Here is a 20664-nt window from a genome sequence, read left to right on the forward strand (position 1 = left end):
GCACCCCCAGACCATCACATTGCCTGCACCATGCTTGACAGATGGCGTCAATCACTCCTCCAGCATCTTTTAATTTTTTCTGCGTCTCACAAATGCTCTTTGTGATCCGAACACCTCAAACGTCGATTTGTCTGTCCATAACACTTTTTCCAATCTTCCTCTGTCCAGTGTCTGTTATTTTGCCCATCTTCAATTGGCCAGTCTGAGATATTGCTTTTTCTTTGCAACTCTGCCTAGAAGGCCAGCATCCCGGAGGCGCCTCTTCACTGTTGACGTTGAGACTGGTGTTTTGCGGGTACTATTTAATGAAGCTGCTATTTGAGGACTTGAGAGGGGTCTTTCTCAAACTAGACACTAATGTACTTGTCCTCTTGCTCAGTAGTGCACCGGGGCATTCCACTCTTTCTATTCTGGTTAGAGCCAGTTTGCGTTATACTATGAAGGGAGTAGTACACAGCGTTGTACGAGATCTTCACTAGTCTTGACAAATTCTCTCATGGAATAGCCTGACGAGTTTCAGAAGAAAATTATTTGTTTCTGGCCATTTTGAGCCTGTAATCGAAAACACAAATGCTGATGCTCCAGAACCTCAACAAGTCTAAAGGCGGACAGTTTTATTGCTTCTTTAAATCAGAACAACAGTTTTCAGCTGTGCTAACATAATTGCAAAAGAGTTTTCTATTGATCAATTAGCCTTTTAAAATGATAAACTTGGATTAGCTAACACAACGTGCCATTGGAACACAGGAGTGATGGTTGCTGATAATGGGCCTCTGTACGCCTGCGTAGATATTCCATTAAAAATCAGTAGTTTCCGGCTACAATAGTCATTTACAACATGAACAATGTCTACACTGTATTTCTGATCAATTTGATGTTATTTCAATGGACTTTTGTTGTTGCTTTTCTTTAAAAACAAGGACATTTCTAAGTGACCCCAAACTTTTGAACGGTAGTGTATGTCAGAGCAAAAACCAAGCCATGAGGTTGAAGTAATTGTCCGTAGAGCTCCGAGACTGGATAGTGTTGAGGCACAGATCTGGGGAAGTGTACCAAAACATTTCTGCAGCATTTAAGGTCCCCAAGAAATTTGGAAGCACCAAGACTCTTCCTAGAGCTGGCCGCCCAGCCAAACTGAGCAATTGGGGGACAAGGCCTTGGTCAGGGAGGTGACCGAGAACCCATGGACAGGTCTCCAGAGTTCCTCTGTGGTGATGGGAGAACCTTCCAGAAGGACAACCATTTCTGCAGCACTCAACAAATCAGGCCTTTATGCTAGAGTGGTCAGACAGAAGCCACTCCTCAGTAAAAAGCACATGACAGCCCGCTTGTAGTTTGCCAAAAGGCAGCTAAAAGACACTCATACCATGAGAAACAAGATTCTCTGGTCTGATGAAACCAAGATTGAACTCTTTGGGCCTGAATGCCAAGCATCACTTCTGGAGGAAATCTGGCACCATCTCTACGGTGAAGCATGGTGGTGGCAGCATCATGCTGTGGGGATGTTTCTCAGCGGAAGGGACTGGGAGACTAGTCAGGATCGAGGGAAAGATGAACATAGCAAAGTACAGAGAGATTCTTGACAAAAACTTGCTCCAGAGCACTCAGGACCTCAGACTGGGGCCGAAGGTTCATCTTCCAACAGGACAACGACCCTAAGCACACAGCCAAGACAATGCAGGAGCGGCTTCAGGACAAGTCTCAATGTCCTTGAGTGGCCCAGCCAGAGCCCAATCGAGACCTGAAAACAGCTGTGCAGCAACACTCCCCATCCAACCGGACAGAGCTTGAGAAGATCTGCAGAGAAGAATGGGAGAAACTTCCCGAATACAGGGGTGCCAAGCTTGTAGCGTCATACCCAAGAAGAGTCAAGGCTGTAATYGCTGCCAAAGGTGCTTCAACAAAGTACTGAGTAAAGTGTCTGAATACTTAAAATAATGTAAATCACATTCACGTATTTTTTTTAATACATTTGTAAAAAAAAGTCTAAACCTGTTTTTGCTTTGTCATTAAGGGGTATTGTGTGTAGATTGAGGGGGATTGTTTTTATTTGATCCATTTTAGAATAAGGCTGTAATGTAACAAAATGTGAAAAATGTGAAAAAGTCAAGGGGTCTGAATACTTTCCGAATGCACTGTATATTGGCTCGACTTAGTCTCTGGCCTAACAACATCCGTGTCAATATATCCTCCAAATACCAGCTTCTCGGGCAGTATCACAAACACAATACACAGTATATTCTTAGAAGCCTTTTTCAAATAGAATTCCCATTAATCAGTCAAGATCATCCGGACTGGTTGCATCACTGCCTGGTATGGCAACTGCTCGGCCTCCGACCGCAAGGCAGTACATATTAGGCTAGTGCGTACGGCCCAGTACATCACTGGGGCCAAGCTTCCTGCCATCCAGGACCTCTATACCAGGCAGTGTCAGAGGAAGGCCCTAAAAATTGTCAAAGAATCCAGTCACCCTAGTCATAGACTGTTCTCTCTGCTACCGCACAGCAAGCGGTACCGGAGCGCCAAGTCTAGGTCCAAGAGGCTTCTAAACAGCTTCCACCCCCAAGCCATAAGACTCTTGAACATCCAATCAATTAGCTACCCAGACTATTTGCATTGCCCCCCTCTTTTACGCTGCTGCTACTCTCTTTTTATTATCTATGCAGTCACTTGAATAGCTCTACCTACATGTACATATTGCCTCCATTACCCTGACTAACCGGTGCTCCTGCACATCGACTCTGTACCGGTACCCCCTGTATATAGCCTCGCTATTGTTATTTTACTGCTGCTCTAGAATTATGTTACTTTTATTTCTTATTCTTTTTGTGTGTGTTTTTTTTTTAAAGACAGCATTGTTGGTTAAGTGCTTGTAAGTAAGAATTTCACTGTAAGGTCTACTACACCTGTTGTATTCGGCTCATGTGACAAATACACATTTATTTGAATCCTCTTTTCTCAATAGGGAGAAAACTAACAAATAAAACTCTGACGAAACAGTTCTTTGGATATCAATCATCTCCCACTCGCTCCTTCCCTCAGCGGGGAATCTTCTGACATGTGATGAGATACTCAGGGTAGGCCTGTGTGTCGTTGAAGATCACAAACAGAGAGGGGTTGTCAGTCTTATCTGCCACGCTGTCGTATCGGAGTGGTATGTCAGAGCTCTCCTTCAGAGGAGCAGCCTTCATGGAATGACTGCCCTGAGTGAAGTCCCCAGTCAGCACCTTGGCCACAAACACAAACTTGTGTCCATCTGCGTTGGGGGGAGAATATTGATCCTGGATGGACAGGGCCGAGTTCACAGCAAAGTAGACCCCCTGACCATACACAGTGGCTGCAGAGAAAAACCACAACGAGAGACCAAATTATTACAGAAAGAGATACAATAGGCCAAATTAGTAAAGTACAACCCTTGACCGTACACAATGGCTGCAGAGACCAGCATAGACAAGAGAGGCCACATTATTACAACAGTCTACATCTTCTACAATGAAAATAATGATGAAATGAAAACGCTGATGAACTACCGAGACTTTTTTTTATATTAGAAGGCCTCACCATTCTTTCCACAGAAGCTTCTATTGAAGCCATGAACACAGATCTCTTTCACGCTGGTCTCGCTTGTGCCGTGGTACAGAGTCCGCTCCACTTCTGGGTCAGTGGTACTCTGATTTATACTAGCCTTCTTCAGTCTGTACTGGTTGTACAGGAGCCTATTCATCAGCTTCTCAACCTGGGAAATAAGATTAACAGAGGAATGGACTCCAACATCACTGATACAATACAAAGTTAATGGTTAGTTGCTGTAGACGTCGATAGATACTACATACCTTAATGATTCGGATTTCGTTGTGGTACTCCTGTGTGGAGTCGTAGAAGTCTTTCACAACATCCCGGAACTCATCAGAGTCCTTGTTCATTCTGGATGTTTCAGGCAGGTTGGACAGTAGACTGTAGTCCTCATCTGAAAAACAGAAACATATTGTAACATAAGTGCAATATAGCTTGAAGGAAAACAGTGCAACATTAAATAGCTTTGTTAATATTAACATAACAGGGATATTGCATCAGTAATGAAATAGCATCTCACAAATGTAATTCTAATCCCCCCCATAACAATAAGCTCACATACAGTATTTGCTAAGTTCTTTACCTTGCATCTCTGAGTACATGTCATCTGAGCTCAGCATCTTCCTGGAGATGGTTACGGACTTCCCAGAGGCAACGTTGTACTCCTGCATCTTCTCAAAGTTAATGATGTGCGGCAGGTTGTTGAGCAGGATGTCGATCTTTTTCTGTCTCATCTTCCAGGCGTTCTCCATGAACACTGTCGCCTCAGGAGCGTACGGGATCTCCGTCCCTGACGACGCCGGGTCGTGCCACACCCATTGCACTGTCCGCAGGATGTCAGCGTCTGATGTCGTCGTGGAGATCCTCCTCAGCAGCAGCTTCATGTCCGGCATCGCACCGGTAACAAAGTCCTTGAACCCGGAGATGATTGCCGTAGTTCCCTGGATGGTGACCTCCACGGCGTGTTTCCTCTTGATGAGGTCCAGACACCACCTGATTGGTTGATTTAATTGACAATGAAACAATTTACAAAAAAGTAAACATTCACACTGTTGCAATGTATTTTATATAAACCAATATGATATTGAACTCAAATCGGGAAAAAAATGCAACTGAATTCAATATAGATTTTCCACAAAAAAAATACATAGAACTGTACACACACACACACCTGTGATACGGAGACAGGTTCCTCAGGCTGCGGTGCTCTAGCTTCTCCTCRTGCTGTTTAATACTGACCCTCTTGTTCAGGGCAATGTCCACTCTGATCAGGTCACAACTGTAGCCAGCGAACACAAAGATTGTTGCCGAGTTGGCTGACTGAATAGCCTCCTGCAGAGATACCTGGACAGCCTGATCGAGGTGGGAGCCAGCAGTAGGGAGGGAAGCGGTAGGCATGGCACCACCATCATCCCGAGTCATCTTCGTCATCTTCCTAGACAGCTCTAGAACCTTCTGCAGCTCCTCCTCCTCGTCAGCCAGGGACCTCTTGGTGGTCTCCATAGAGTACTGGATGGCCAGGGACATCTGCGCCTCCTCCTCCAGGGTAGTGGAGAGTTGCATGGCCCGGGACAGCTCTCCATCCTGAGTCACCACAGAAGCAGTAGCACCCTCATCGTCAGCATCCCCTCCCTCCACCAGGGGCAGTGGAGGCTCTTCCTCCACCTCAACGTTAGCACTGTCTGGGCCCTGGTCAGAGCTCAGGGTCATGGGTTCCTCGGCCGTATACAGATCCTCCTCGATGTCAGTGGTTCTGGTCAAACCGGAGAGGCCAGAGTCCAGCGTCTCATCTATGGCTGAGAACAGCCTCTTTGCCTCCTCTATACGATCTGGGATCAGTACATAGGTTTTCAGTGATGAATTGCAAAACAACAATCCCAATAGAATAACCACCTTCTCTGAACATTATTCTGGCCACCGTGCTTCCATATGCTCTTTAGGGTCCAGGCTGGGTTACTGTACAACACTGTGACAAATGTTGTAAAAAGGGATTTACAAATACATTTGATTGATATGAGAAGAGTAAAATGAAAGTATGCACCTCTGTCTGAAGCTGAGAGGTTGTTGGAAGTCTGGATAGTGTGAGTCAGAACTGATGTTGAGGCCTGTAAGGAACTTCTCTGGAAGCTCTGATGGGACGTCATATCCCACGCAGCCTCAAAGATGTCCTGTAGGGAGATAACAAAACTAGAATACACAACATACATGCATACACACACACAGAGAGACACAAAGAATACAGTGCATTCGGTTTGGGGAGTTTCTCCCATTCTTCTCTGTAGTTCCTCTCAAGCTCTGTCAGGTTGGAGGAGGAGCGTCCCTGCACAGCTATTTTCAGGTCTCCAGAGATGTTTGATCGAGTTCAAGTCAGGGCTCTGGCTGGGCCACAAGGACATTCAGAGACTTGTCCAGAAGCAACTCCTGCATTGTCTTGGCTGTGTGCTTAGGGTCGTTGTCCTGTTGGAAGGTGAACCTTCACCCCAGTCTGAGGTCCTGAGTGCTCTGGAGCAGRTTTTCATCAAGGATCTCRCTGTACTTTGCTCCATTCATCTTTCCCTCGATCCTGACTAGTATCCCAGTCCCTGCCGCTGAAAACAAATCCCCACAGCATGACGCTGCCACCACCATGCTTCACCGTAGGGATGGTGCCAGGTTTCCTCTAGATGTGACACTTGGCATTCAGGCCAAATAGTTCAATCTTGGTTTCATCAGACCAGATAATCTTGTTTCTCATGGTCCGAGATTCTTTAGGTGCCTTTTGGCAAATTCCAAGCTGGCTGTCAGGTGCCTTTTACTGAGGAGTGGCTTCAGTCTGGCTACTCTGCCATAAAGGCCTGATTGGTGGAGTGCTGCATAGATGGTTGTCCTTCTGGAATGTTCTCCCATCTCCACAGAGGAACTCTGTCAGAGTGACCATCGGGTTCTTAGTCACCTCCCTGACCAAAGCCAGGCGGCCAGCTCTAAGAAGAGTCTAGGTGGTTCCAAACTTCCATTTAAGAATGATGGCCTTTGTGTTCTTGGGGACCTTCAATGCTGGTACCCTTCCCCAGATCTGTACAATCGACACAATCCTGTCTCAGAGCTCTATGGTCAATTCCTGCGAACTCATTGCTTTGTTTTTGCTCTAACATGCACTGTCAACTGTGGAACATTATATAGACAGGTGTGTGCCTTTCCAAATYGTGTCCAATCAATTGAATTTACCACAGSTGGACCCCAATCAAGTTGTAAAAACATCAAGGACATGGGATGCTCTGGATCGACGTGTACGACAGCGTGTTCCAGTTCCCGCCAATATCCAGCAACTTCGTACATCCATTGAAGAGAAGTGGGACAACATTCCACAGGCCACGATCAACAGCCTGATCAACTCTATGCGAAGGAGATGTGTCACACTGCATGACCAACAGATGCATATCTGTATTCCCAGTCATGTGAAATCCATACACAAGGGCCTGATGAATTTTTTTAAATTACTGAGTTACAGTTCATATAAATCTGTCAAATATCATAGAAATTGTTGCATGTTGTGTTCATATTTTTGTCCAGTGTAGATTATGCATGTATCAACTACACATCTAGCTCAAAGCCGGAGGTTTAAAAAAATACTTAGTTACTAAAGTTCCAGAGCATGTCTTTAACCATACTTATACAGCAAACCTTTAAAGAATCTATCAAATGTAGAGGAAGAAATCCATGGCACAGAAAACAAGTCCCTGTCTATGTGTAGATTGTAATTTGGCTACCACATTTGCTAGTTAATTAGTAATGATACAGTCTATATTAATGTCTTTATCATTGAGCCAACTACCTCGTTGTCCAGGGGTTCCCAGTGCACCTTCTCCATGTTGATGTAGACCTGGAACTTAGTCTGCATCTCCCTGAGGATGCTGGTCCCCTCCCCCTCCTGGATAAGGAATCGCGCCACGCCCGTCTGTTTCACCGTGATGGTTCTGGTCTCGGTGGACAACACCACGCCCCTCAGAACCTCATCGGCCATTTGACATGCCGCAGCATTGCCTTGGATCTACCAATCACAGTCACATGGATGATTAAAGGAAGTGGAAAGTTTATAAGACCATTCACCAAGACATCCGACACCCTTTTCACGATAGCATGCACATTTTAGCCGTACTATACTGGCTGAGATTTTCTTTTCACATTGTCCTCTCCAGCATGTGTAACCAGTATAGTTCAGTGTGACTCGGGAGTGTGAAAAGGGTATGAGAGAATTACAGCATATACTGTGTTGAATTTATATAATGCAATGCATGCTTTTATGATTATTCTAAAAAGTAAAACACCTACTCTGAGTCCACAGACGCCATGTGCGTCCAGAGGGAAGATAGACACCTGGTTCATATCAGCCAGTAGCTGATGATGGTGGGTCTGGATGTACTTCAACATGCCTGTCTCCATAGAGATGATAGCCTCCGTTTCAATGGGTGTACTGAGGAACTCCACTATCTTAGCCTGCTTCTCCTCCTCCAACCCTCTCAGAGTCAGGACATCTATCTGTCCTCTTTCTGACACATTAGCTGAGCAGAGACCCAGAGACTGGAGGAAGCCAGTCCACTCCTGGGCGTACAGCATACACTCATACGCTCTGTCCACAGGGATACTGAAGTCAGACAGCAGAGTCTTCAACATGCTACATGCCTGGCTCACCAAGCTGGGAGACAGAGACGTTACCATGACGACACAGTCCGACACGGTGTACATGGACGGCAGCCCGTTTTCTTTCAACGTCTGCAGCAGCCTGTCCTTCACTTCCTGTTTGGCCAGGAAGTGTGCCTTTTCTGGGTCAAAGGTGAGATGAGCCTGGGCCACACCCCCAAGGAACTCCAACACAGCGTTCTTCAACTGCTCCAGCACTAGCCGGTCAGGCCCGGCCATGTGGACCCCGTCCTCCCTGATCTGGACGCTACAGCCTTGGTGGGCCAGCTGGAGGCTCTGGGGCAGGGGACTGGCCTGGAGCAGGGTGAGTTTCACCGGGTCTGGGACGGAAATGTGGCTAGACATGGGCTCTGGGGTCGAAATTAGGTCATCCATGCCTTCCTGGGCTGCTGCTGCCTGGGACACAGGGGGGGACAGAGGGGGGACCAGAGGCTCAGAGATAGCCTTGTGGGAGCACTGAGAACGGTCATTGGTTATGTCTGCAGGGAGAGAATCAGTCTGTGATTGACCACCACTGTCTGTCTGCTGTGTGTTCGTTGTGCTACTATCTGATGTTCCATTCACAGAGGTCAGGGGAGAGGTCAGAGGTGAGGAGGAGCTGTCCTCTGATTGGAGGAAGGAGAAGTAAGGCCTGACCGTCAGATCTGTCTCCTCCAGTTTATGTGATTGTTTAAGGACACGTTCCACTGCTGTTAGATGCAATAACAAGGAAGGGAATAAAATACATTCAACAGCTGCATAGAATTCGCATGCTTAATACCTCAGCTTTAAGCTTTTATGTTGCATTGACATACACTACCAGTCAAAAGTTTTAGAACACCTACTGATTCAAGGGTTTTTCTTTATTTTTACTACTTTCTACATTGTAGAATAATAGTGAAGACATCAAAACTATGAAATAACACATATGGAATCATGTCGTAACCCAAAGTGTTAAATCAAAATATATTTTATATTTGATATTCTTCAAATAGAGCAGCTCACAGATCACTGCACCTGTACATAGCCCATCTATAAATAGCCCAAACAACTACCTCTTCCCCTACTGTATTTATTTAGCTCCTTTGCACCCTAGTATTTCTACTTTGCACACTCATCTGTCAAATCTACCATTCCAGTGTTTTAATTGCTATATTGTATTTACTTCACCACCATGGCCTATTTATTGCCTTTACCACCCTTATCTCACCTCATTTGCTCACATTGTATATAGACTTATTTTTCTACTGTATTATTGACTGTATGTTTGTTTTACTCCATGTGTAACTCTGTGTTGTTATATGTGTCGAACTGCTTTGTTTTATCTTGGCCAGGTCACAGTTGTAAATGAGAACTTGTTCTCAACTTGCCTACCTGGTTAAATAAAGGTGAAATAAAAAATAGCCACCCTTTGCCTTGATGAAAGCTTTGCACACTCTTGGCATTCTCTCAACCAGCTTCACCTGGAATGCTTTTCCAACAGTCTTGAAGGAGTTCCCACATATGCTGAGCACTYGTTGGCTGCTTTTCCTTCACTCTGCGGTCCGACTCATCCCAAACTATCTCAATTTGTTTGAGGTCAGGGGAATGTGGGGGCCAGATCATCTGATGCAGCACTTCATCACTCTCCTTTTGGTAAAATAGCCCTTACACAGCCTGGAGGTGTGTTGGGTCATTGTCCAATTGAAAAACAAATGATAGTCCCACAAAGCGCAAACTAGATGGGATGGCGTATCGCTGCAGAATGCAGGGGGAACTACACATGCGGAGATCATCCGTTCACCTACTCTGCGTCTGGAATGGAATGCATTAATTGAAATGCATTCCAGGTGACTACCTCATGAAGCTGGTTGAGAGAATGCCAAGAGTGTGCAAAGCTGTCATCAAGGCATAGGGTGGCTATTTGAAGAATCTCAGATATATTTTGATTTGTTGCACACGTTTCTGGTCACTACATGATTCCTTATGTGTCATTTCATAGTGGTGATGTCTTCACTATTATTCTCCAATGTAGAAAATAGTAAAAATAAAGAAAAACCCTTGAAAGAGTAGGTGTTCTAAAACTTTTGACCGGTAGTTACAACATCTAACATAATTACTTTAAAACAGATACAACAGCTAAAATGGAATTGCTTGTACACAAACAGATGACGCCCTTATGGATGACGTCCTTAACTTACATCCAAACAAACATTCGGTAGATACAGTACATAACATTTTTTCAAAACGTACAGTCAAAGTCCAGGAAGGAGACCCTGGCAACCCCCTCTGACATCATGATGACCTCCTTAACTTCACCGCGCCCGCCCCGTTGGCTCTCCAGGTACAGATTAAGCATGTCTGCTGTGATGCTGGGATGCATGTTCTCAATTAGGATGGCGTCAGTTTGATCGATCTGTTCCAGAACGATCTGCGCTCCATCCAGAGGCTTCTTAGAGATCTTTGAGCCAAGCTTCTGGAAGTCTGTGCATGCAAAATAAGGAAGAATTCACAAATTAACTATATTGTATGCAAAAGCATAGCCACATACAATATATTTGTAATTATATTGTTTCCCAAATCATGAGCCGTCCTCAATTACTTAAAATCTATGGTTTAGTTGTGTTGATACTTAACTTTTTATCCAAAAGGGGGGGGCTCAACTCCCCTGAATGAGGTGTGCTTGTGACTCTGTGGTCGAGCAACTACTCTCTCCTTGAGTAACAGGGAGGGGCATGGCTTGGTGTGATTAGCAGCATTAAGCAGCAGCAGAAGGGAGAGATGACAGAAGTAAACTATGGAAAACGTACATTATAAGCGCCGGAGTTGTGTATCACATTTAACAAAACAAACCTTGAAATTCCATTATGGAAGGTAAAGTAAAAACTCAAACCGGTCTTTGCATCAATACCGGTATATAGTAAAATATGGTATACCGCTGAGCCCTAGTTGCGTTTATATTTTTGTTCAGTATACTTCCATAAAATGTTTGAACTGGTATCCGGGGGACCTTCAGATGAGTCTTGTAAGGACTGTGGGCATCCGATAGCAACACAACCGGCATGTAGCCCAAAATGTACAAACACTATAGACAGAAGTTGGCAGATCAGCAGTACCGACTTCAGACAAGTCCCTCTTGTGTWCGAGAGGGGTCATAATAGTTTGTAGGTCAAACGGTTCGGACGCTACAGAGAATTGTGAGAAGACCAATTTTCATGGTTGTCTCATGCTATTTTTTTGGTCTCGCCAATGGTGACAGAACGGCAAGGACCGAACCTGCACATGGCTACATGCAACTCTCGCTTTGATCTCAAAAAAGCGCGTCTACGCATGCTGTAAACACAGTCCAGTTCAAAGTGAATGGCACAGATCCATATATGGCAATGGTTTATTTGCATATAGGCCTACTGCAGTTCTGATTAGTTATGTCGCACCGGTCTGTATAGAGTACAGGCTGAGTCGTGCGTGTCAATACAATCCTACTCAGATGCGTTCTGCCTACAAAATCTCTTGCATAGTTCGTTTTGTGTCGATATGTTGCATTGAAAGTGGATAATTAAATCGGGTTAATTCGTTCACAATTGACACAGTAAAGGGAAACGTTTATAGTGTTAACTAAGGGGGAAAACTCTAGAAAGTTTAGTGCTTCTCTGCACGGGCTGATATTTCTTCTGCATGGCAGTTCCGGGGAGCTGCGCGCCTGCGCAGCTTAGATGGAACATTGGTCTCATGGTCTAACAAACACCGCTCTAGCTCTGTCACCTTTAACCGCAGATGTGGAAGTGCGACATCGGTGGATGCGGTGGATTGAGGTTCATCCAATGCAAAACAAAAAACTCTAGCTTAAACTGACAGATCTTTATGGGGATACATTTATGCTAATTAGATTTCCACAGGGCTGCRGAAATCGACTCCAGGGGGTTCAACTTAATAGGAAAACCCCAAACCTTTATTGAAGGCCTGATGGAAGTGTACTAGGACCAGGTCCCTGCCAGGTGAGGGGTGCAGAGTGTAGTCGTCCATGTCCATCCCCATCATGTTCTCTACATACAGCTCCACCAGCTCTTGACAGCTGGATGGGTTAACCCCCCGCAGCAGCAGCCTCCGTGGATCCTTACACGCAGGCTTCCTCACGGTCAGCTCAGCATTGCTCAGGACATGTGCTCTTTTAGACAGGACCCTTGATGCAACTGTCAATCAAACACAGACATAATTAGCATGCCATGGATGAATAGTTTTTTGGAACAATATTATCATGAATGTGGACCACAGGAAGACTAGCTGTTGCTAAGACATCAGACTTCTGTGGATCCAGATAAAGAAAGGAAATCTGATTATGTGTTGGTTCATAAAGTGAAACTTATTGGCCTTAAACATTATATCAGTTCACAATAATTACACCGACTGAATGCATTCTTACCCTCCGCCTCTTCAAACAGCAGTAAGGCCCGGCTCCCTTCCAGCGCCACAGACACCAGATTACCTCCCCCAGAACGACGCTTGTTCTCAAAGTACAAATACAGCAGCTCCTCCTCCACCTCCTCTGGTACTCCCAGCACCTCCACTGTCCGGTTCTCTTGGCTTTCAGCAGACATCCTGACATACAGGCACAGGAATAATCAATGGGATTGATTGACTTGCAAAGTACAATGTGTAAGCACACACACATACCTACAAAAGTATGTGGACACACCTTCAAATTAATGGATTCAGCTATTTCAGCCACACACGTTGCCGACAGTTGCCGATCGAGCACACAGTCATGCAATCTCCATAAACAACCATTGGCAGTAGAGTGGCCTTACTGAAGAGCTCAGTGACTTAACGTGGCACCATCATAGGATGCCACCTTTCCAACATGTCAGTTCGTCAAATKTCTGCCTTGCTAGAGCTGCCCCGGTCAACTGGTAAGTGTTGTTATTGTGAGGTGGAAACATTTAGGAGCAAAAACGGCTCAGCCGCGAAGTGGTAGGCCACACAAGCTCACAGAACAGGATCCTCGAGTGCTGAATCGCGTAGCGTGTAAAAAATAGTCTGTCCTCGGTTGCAACACTCATCACCGAGTTCCAAACGGCCTCTGGAAGCAACATCAGCACAATAACAGTTCGTCAGGGAGCTTCATGAAATGGGTTTCCATGGCCGAGCAGCAGCACACAAGCCTAAGATCACCATGCACAATGCCAAGCATCAGCTGGAGTGGTGTAATACAAATATCTGGGTGTCCTCTTGGACAATAAGCTTCAGTGAAGTAAATGTAGACCTGATCTACAATACGCTTCGGAAGAGACTGTACTTTATCAAAATGCTGGGATCTTTTGTTGATTGTACAATACTGACTGTTTTACAAATCTTTAATTGAGAATATTTAAACTTTTTGTATTGTTTGTTGGTTTGGCATCACCCAGAAGAATATGCTGAGAAGGATTATCACTACAGCAAGTAAGGTACTTGGGATCAGACAGGCTTGGATGAGTCAGACATGCTTGGCGCTCAGCAAGGCTCACAAAATAAGTCTCTTTTATTGTGTAATATGAATTTTGTATTGTCAATTTGTCGTCTACTGTATTTAAAGGCCACTTTATTTATTTGTTGTCTTTTTTTTGTATTTTACACCCTTTCTACCGATCTTGTCTCATCGCTGCAATTGCCCAATGGGCTCGGTGAACATGCTTCCTCCGAAACATCACCACCTAACCGCACTCCTTAACACCCGCCAGCTTAACCTGAAAGCCAGCTGCACCAATGTGTCAGAGAAAACACCATTCAACTGGTGACCGGGGTCGGGCCTGCAGGCACCGGGCCGCCTCAAGAAGTCGCTAGAGCTAAGTACTTGAGCCAAGTAAAGCCCCACCGGCCAAACCCGGACGACACTAGGCCAATTGGGACTCCCGGCCACAGCCGAACCCAGGAATGAACCCAGGTCTGTAGTAACACCTCTAGCACTGAGATGCAGTGTCTTAGACCACTGCGCCACTCGGAAGGCCCTAAAGGCTACTTTAAACATGTACATGATACCGCAACAATTTTCCCACGGGGACAATAAAGTCAGTAAAGTAAAGCTCGCCGCCATTGGACTCTGGCGCAGTGGAAACGTGTTCTCTGGAGTGATGAATCACGCGTCACCATCTGGCAGTCCGACGATTCTGGGTATGGCAGATGCCAGAAGAACGCTACCTGCCCCAAATCATAGTGCCAGCTGTAAAGTTTGGTGGAGGAGGAATAATGGTCTGGGGCTGTTTTTCATGGTTCAGGCTCCTTAGTTCCAGCGAAGGGAAATCATAACACAACAGCATCAATGACATTCTAGACAATTCTTTGCTTCCAACTTTGTTGCAACAGTTTGGAGAAGGCCCTTTCCTGTTTCAGCATGAAAATGCCCCCCGTGCAAAGCAAGGTCCATACAGAAATGGTTTGTCAAGATCGGTGTGAAAGAACTTGACTGGCCTGCAGAGACCTGACCTCAACCCCATCGAACACCTTTGGGATGAATTGGAATGCCGACTGGGAGCCAGGCCTAATCGCCCACTAATGCTCTTGTGGCTGAACGGAAGCAAGTCCCCGCAGCAATGTTCCAACATCTAGTGGAAAGCCTTTCCAGAAGACTGGAGGCTGTTATAACAGCAAAGGGGGGGACACACTCCATATTAATGCCCATAATTTTGGAATGAGATGTTCAACGAGCAGGTGTCCACATACAGTACATACACTACATAACCAAAAGTATCATAGCCAGCACATACAGGGCCTAGTATGAACACACCGACAGCCAGGTGTGTATTGATTGTGTAATGTGCATTGATCACAAAATGTATCCTACTTGGCTACAAAAGTCAGGAGTTAAGTTGACTTAAATAAAAATAAAACAAATAAATCGCTGAATATAATAGCAACTGGTGGATTTTATGTACATTAGTAACGTCACTCATTTTCGAAGAAATAGAAACTGAAACTATCCAGACGCACAACATCGCAAGTAGCACAGAGCAAATGACACAATAAAGGAATAATAACTCTCGCTGGGTATAAATATGAATTCGCCCTTAGTTGTCGGGTGAAAAATGCTTTGAAACACCTTTATTCGCAGTTTAAAGGAAAAACTTACTTGGAATACAAGCATTCTCAGATCACGACGCACAGAAATGGCTTCAATGGCGATTTCTTCATCTTTGGGATTGCGTTGGCAGATCGCATACAACTTAAGGTGCATACACTGCCACCTACTGTACTGGAGTGCGAAGCCAGACACAGCCTACATACATTCAATTCTCTTAATTTTTCCTGTTCCTCGAAGAAGTTGAAAGAGGCTTGACACCACTTCCCTCCCCCCAATACACCACCCAAACCCCATCCAACCTCTCTAACCCTTTCACACAATCTCTCCCTATCTACATCATACAGTTCACAAAATATCAACACATGCTCCCCCATTTCCTCCTCTAAACACTCATCACACAGACCTGTTTCATGTCTCCCTACCATCCACAACGGGGCATTCAAACCTGTGTTCCCAACCCGTAGTCTAGTCCATCCAACTTCCTCTTCTATATCCCATACACCCCACCTCTTCCTTTAATGACTGGAGCACACGATAAAATTGCCTCCCCTTACTACTAGTATCCCACTCCCTTTGGCAAAGATTGAGCCCGTTTTCCCGGATCAAGGACTTGACTTCCCTGCGGCCCAGCGGGACCTGAATATCTAACAACTTCTTCTTCTTCTATGATATCATGGTGGTCCGCAAACAATGGTTTAAGTGCATGCCGCCACCTACTGCGCTGGAATGTACGATCAATCATGATCTGCCCAATTCTGTACTAGCATAAAGAAAATTATTATTATTAAGTTATCTAAACCAAATAAATCCTTAACTTCTACCAAACCTTCCCCCCTCCCCACAAAACCCCTCCCCTACCCCATTAAACGTATATATCATGCTGAAACACTGCACCCTTAGGATTGTTCAGCATGTCAATAACCATTTATCAGTAACATCTGTTACCCCCATCTCTTTTGCCGTCTCCACAATAACCTTCAACTTGGCATTTCTGCTTTCAACAACCCGAGTCGTATTGATAACCTTACCAATAAAAGCTATGAAGTCAACTTCATTCATTATCAAAGTCCTTTGACACCGCACATTCATGAGCACAAGATTTCTGAACCGACCTCTACCATGCCAGGACCATCAGAAGCACCAGCCCCGACAGTAGGTCCACTTACTACAGGTACATCCATGTAAGATAAATCAGTCCACACTGTAGTTCTACCAATCTGTTTTATGGCCTCTGCATTCGATACATCATGACTGATCCCGCATCTCTGAGCCTCTAGCATCTCTCTGTACCTGGCATCCAACAAATGCTGCACTTATGTTCTCCCCCATAATTACAGCACTTAACCTTCACATTGCTTCCACATTCACCGTAATCATGTGCCCCTCCACACTTGGCACATMTTTTCTTTATTTTACACTGAGCAGCTACATGTCCCATTCTTTGTCATTTAAAACACCACAGTGCATATGGGACAAATTCTCTAACATTGAAACTAAGGAATCCTATCTGTACTTTTCCCGGCAAGACGTTCTCAAACCTCAGCATCACTGATAAGCTTTCACTACTTTGATCAACCTTTTGCCCTTTGGCTATCTCTGTACTATCTCTGTACTATCTCTGTACTAACTGTCACCAGGGCCTTCATGGCAAACCTTCCTCTACTGAACCCACTCTGTGCTACGCTCATCACACCCCTAGCTTCCAAGAGATACATCATCCTATTCACCACTGGAAACTTCCTGGTTGTTCGTCATGTGCACCAGGTAGTGGTGCTTCTGCGTCAGCTACAGGATTTATGCATTACATTTTCAATAGCAAGGCCACTTGAATAAGCAGGCCTAATTAGTCAGAATATCCTAATTGGTTTGACTAAATATGCAAATTTTAATGTGGAGGGGGAGAGAGTCAGAGGACACTTATGATTCTAGCTAGGTCATTTAGTAAGTTTGTTCATGACTGTAATGTAGTCCTACACTATCATTTGTAGCCTAATGTATGTATCCATACATGTTTATAGCTTCAACAAGAGAGACTCAGGAGAACAAAGATGGTATTCTCATTATGACCTTGTAAAGCAGAACCTTTGGCAAATAAAACAGTTTATCCATTATCCACTAGGTGACAGTGTCCTCTAATGTACTGTTACATGTGTAAGTGTGTGTGTGTGTGTGTGTGTGTGTGTGTGTGTGTGTGTGTGTGTGTGTGTGTGTGTGTGTGTGTGTGTGTGTGTGTGTGTGTGTGCGTGTGCGTGTGCTGCGTGTGCGTGTGCGTGTGCGTGTGCGTGTGTGTGTGTGGTGTGTGAAGTTGTGTGTGTGTGCATATGTTTAAAAAAACATGGAGCATGTTATCATCACTGATATTAAATTCATTGACCATCAATAATTATACTCCTGGTCTCCTTTTTTAAACAAACACATCTTTATTCAAATGAAACATGTTACATGGTCTCAAAACTTGCAAAATAAATGATGGAAAGATCTCAATTGCATACTCCTCATGTCCTCTCTCCGCATCTCTTCTCAAAATCCATTGGAGGAGAAAGCCAGAGGGGAAGGACCTCTGGCTTTCTTATCCAATGGGTTTTGAGAAGGAAACAAGAAGAGAGGACGTGAGGAGTATGCAATTGAGATCTTTCCCACAACTCAAAACCATTTATGGGGGGGGGAAGACTTTGGAGCAATAAAAATATCCATTGACTGGCAGAGTTGTCTCAAGGCACATAACACAGAAATACTGTTAAAAGTCATAATGTCCCAAACAGAAATAAATCACAAAGGCATCCTTCAGTTTATCTCATGATACTATAAATACAATAATGCAGGAATATCAATTATCTTACCATGTCATTTCTCCTGTGAGAATTTTCTTTGTCAGCTAAAAGGTTAAATGAAAATAAACAAAAAAAAGAAAGAAATCTAAAGTGTATTTAAAATGTATGAATGAGTGCAATAACATAAGATTCAAGCACCCCATGTAAAATAAAAGGTTGAGTGGTTCTGAATCTGACTGTCTTTAATGATATCACATTTAATAAACTTCAAACAAATATTCCCCTCAGTGCTAGGTCACTACAGTTTCCCATCATCGTTAAAGGTCTGATGCATCTCTCTGTATCAGAGTCCAACTAGTAGAGCTCTATTTTGAGTCCCTAACATCTGAAAAACCTGTAATAAAACATACTGTATTTGGTCATGAGTTATTGCAGAGCCTTGATGAGCAGCAACTTGTAATACTGTACATGTTAAATTATTTATCAAAGAATATTGCACTGATTCCTCTCAAGAATATCAAAGGCACTTTGGACCTGTTTAACTAGTAATATGAATATCATGGATAAGGCACTTAATTTAAAATGGACACATTGTCATTAGTCAGTCGTTTAGTCCTTCTACTTTGTATAATGACACACTGTAAGATCCACCAGACATTGGTTGTTTGAGCAGCAAAGATACCTTGATAATAAAGCAGTCTGATAGTGGCTGTTGCACATTATTCCCTCATAGGACGGCCATTCAGTCAATGCCACACCCAGTAGCCAACTAAGATGGGAATACTGTATATACTTTACAACTAAGATGGGAATACTGTATATACTTTACAACTAAGATGGGAATACTGTATATACTTTACAGAACTAAGATGGGAATACTGTATATACTTTACAACTAAGATGGGAATACTGTATATACTTTACAACTAAGATGGGAATACTGTATATACTTTAGAAGGGTAGCTCAATACAGAGATGACAGACGCTCCCACCAGCAGCCATCTGGAGAAGTTTGCCTCGGCCAGGGCTGCAGTGAGGCAACGAGCTAGAGACCTCTCTCATCCTCATGATCATTGGACCTGACTTCCCAGACAGGTGTCTGTGGTCTCAGGGAGGTGGTGGGGTGAGGGTGGGAGGGGCAAGGGGAAGGGGAGAAGTCACGTTTTGGTTTTGGATCAACACATTACAGAAGGTCACTTCATTGGAAAAACACACTTCTGTTTTCTGGGTTTACTTCTATATATAAATCATGAGGTTGCTAAATGTGAATATGAAATTGTTTTGTTTCAGTCATCTGTATGAGTCCACCAGCATCAGCTCTGTATCAAAACCATACCCACATCACAACATTTAAATGTGGAAAATTGGGTAATATATGGTTGAGATGTTGCTCAATGAGATTACAACCTAAATTCACTCTCTCTCAGAAACTTTGTTGAATGTGTTCTCACTATGCTTTCAACCATCTAAAAGCACAACCAAATTCCAATGGAAAAACAATGTCTGGTTTTTGGTTGAGTGGTCACCTACAGTGCTTTCAGAAAGTATTCACACCCCTTGACTATTTCCACATTTTCTTGTGTTACGAAGTGGGATTCAAATTTATTTAATTGTAATTTAATTTGTAAACGACCTATACATAATACTCTGTAATGTCAAAGTGGAAGAAAATGTCTAATATTTTTATTTATTAATGGAAAATAATTCACAAATATATTTTCATTATATAATTTTCAACCCCGTGAGTCAATACATGTTTGAATAACCTTTGGCAGCGATTACAGCTGTGAGTCTTTCTGGGTAAGTCTCTAAGGTTGTTGCAAACCTGGAGTGTACAATATTTGCCCATTATTCTTAAAACAATTCTTCAAGCTCTGTCAAGTTGGTTGTTGATCATTGCTGCACAGCCATTTAAGTGTTGCCATAGATTTTCAAGACGATTTAGGTCAAAACTAACTAGGCCACTCAGGAAAATTCAATGTTGTCTTGGTAAGTAACTCCAGTGTATATTTGGCCCTGCGTTTTAGGTTATTGTCCTGCTGAAAGGTAGATTTGTCTCCCAGTGTCTGTTGGAAAGCAGACTGAACCAGGTTTTCCTCTAGGACTTTGCCTGTGCTTAGCTCTATTTCTTTTCTTTTTATCCTAAAAAACTCTGAAGTCCTTGCCGATGAAAGCATACCCATAACATGATGCGGGCACCACCATGCTTGAAAATATGAGGAGTGGTACTCAGTGATGTACTGTATTAGATTTTCCCAAACATAATGCTTTGTATTGAGGACAGAAAAATGTATTTCCTTGACACATTTTTTGCAGTATTACTTTAGTGCTTTATTGCTAACAGGATGCCTGTGTTTGAATACGTGTATTCTGTACAGCAGGGATCATCAACTACATTCAGCTGCAGGACAATGTTTCTTGAGCGCATGGTCAGGGGGCCTGAACATAATTACAAATAATTTGGAAACTGCAAATTGGCCGTAAGAAGCCCAAACGGATATATTTGACTAAAACATAATAAATTCAAACCTTGCTTCCATTTGTATACGATCACATATCTCTATTATGTGTGTGAAAACTTTCAAATTAAAAGAAAATTAAATTATTTTTTAATTTGGGGGGGGGGGGGAA

General features: G+C 43.8%; 1 protein-coding gene across 1 annotated transcript; it reads right to left on the minus strand.

Annotated features, from left to right (window-relative positions):
• Window positions 1–599: 599 nt before the first annotated feature.
• On the minus strand, window positions 600–15514 carry LOC111956040 (protein mono-ADP-ribosyltransferase PARP10-like). The gene is made up of 12 exons (XM_023976459.2): window positions 15311–15514; window positions 12629–12804; window positions 12156–12398; window positions 10462–10692; window positions 7882–8939; window positions 7385–7600; window positions 5615–5741; window positions 4745–5402; window positions 4157–4566; window positions 3834–3967; window positions 3562–3736; window positions 600–3337 (listed from the first exon to the last, which is right to left on the minus strand). The coding sequence occupies exons 2-12, from the start codon at window positions 12801–12803 to the stop codon at window positions 3039–3041; spliced, it is 3726 nt and encodes a 1241-aa protein (XP_023832227.1). The 5' UTR covers window position 12804; window positions 15311–15514; the 3' UTR covers window positions 600–3038.
• Between the last annotated feature and the right edge of the window lie 5150 nt (window positions 15515–20664).

Source organism: Salvelinus sp. IW2-2015, linkage group LG31, assembly GCF_002910315.2.
Source record: "Salvelinus sp. IW2-2015 linkage group LG31, ASM291031v2, whole genome shotgun sequence".
NCBI classification, from domain to species: Eukaryota; Metazoa; Chordata; class Actinopteri; order Salmoniformes; family Salmonidae; genus Salvelinus; species Salvelinus sp. IW2-2015.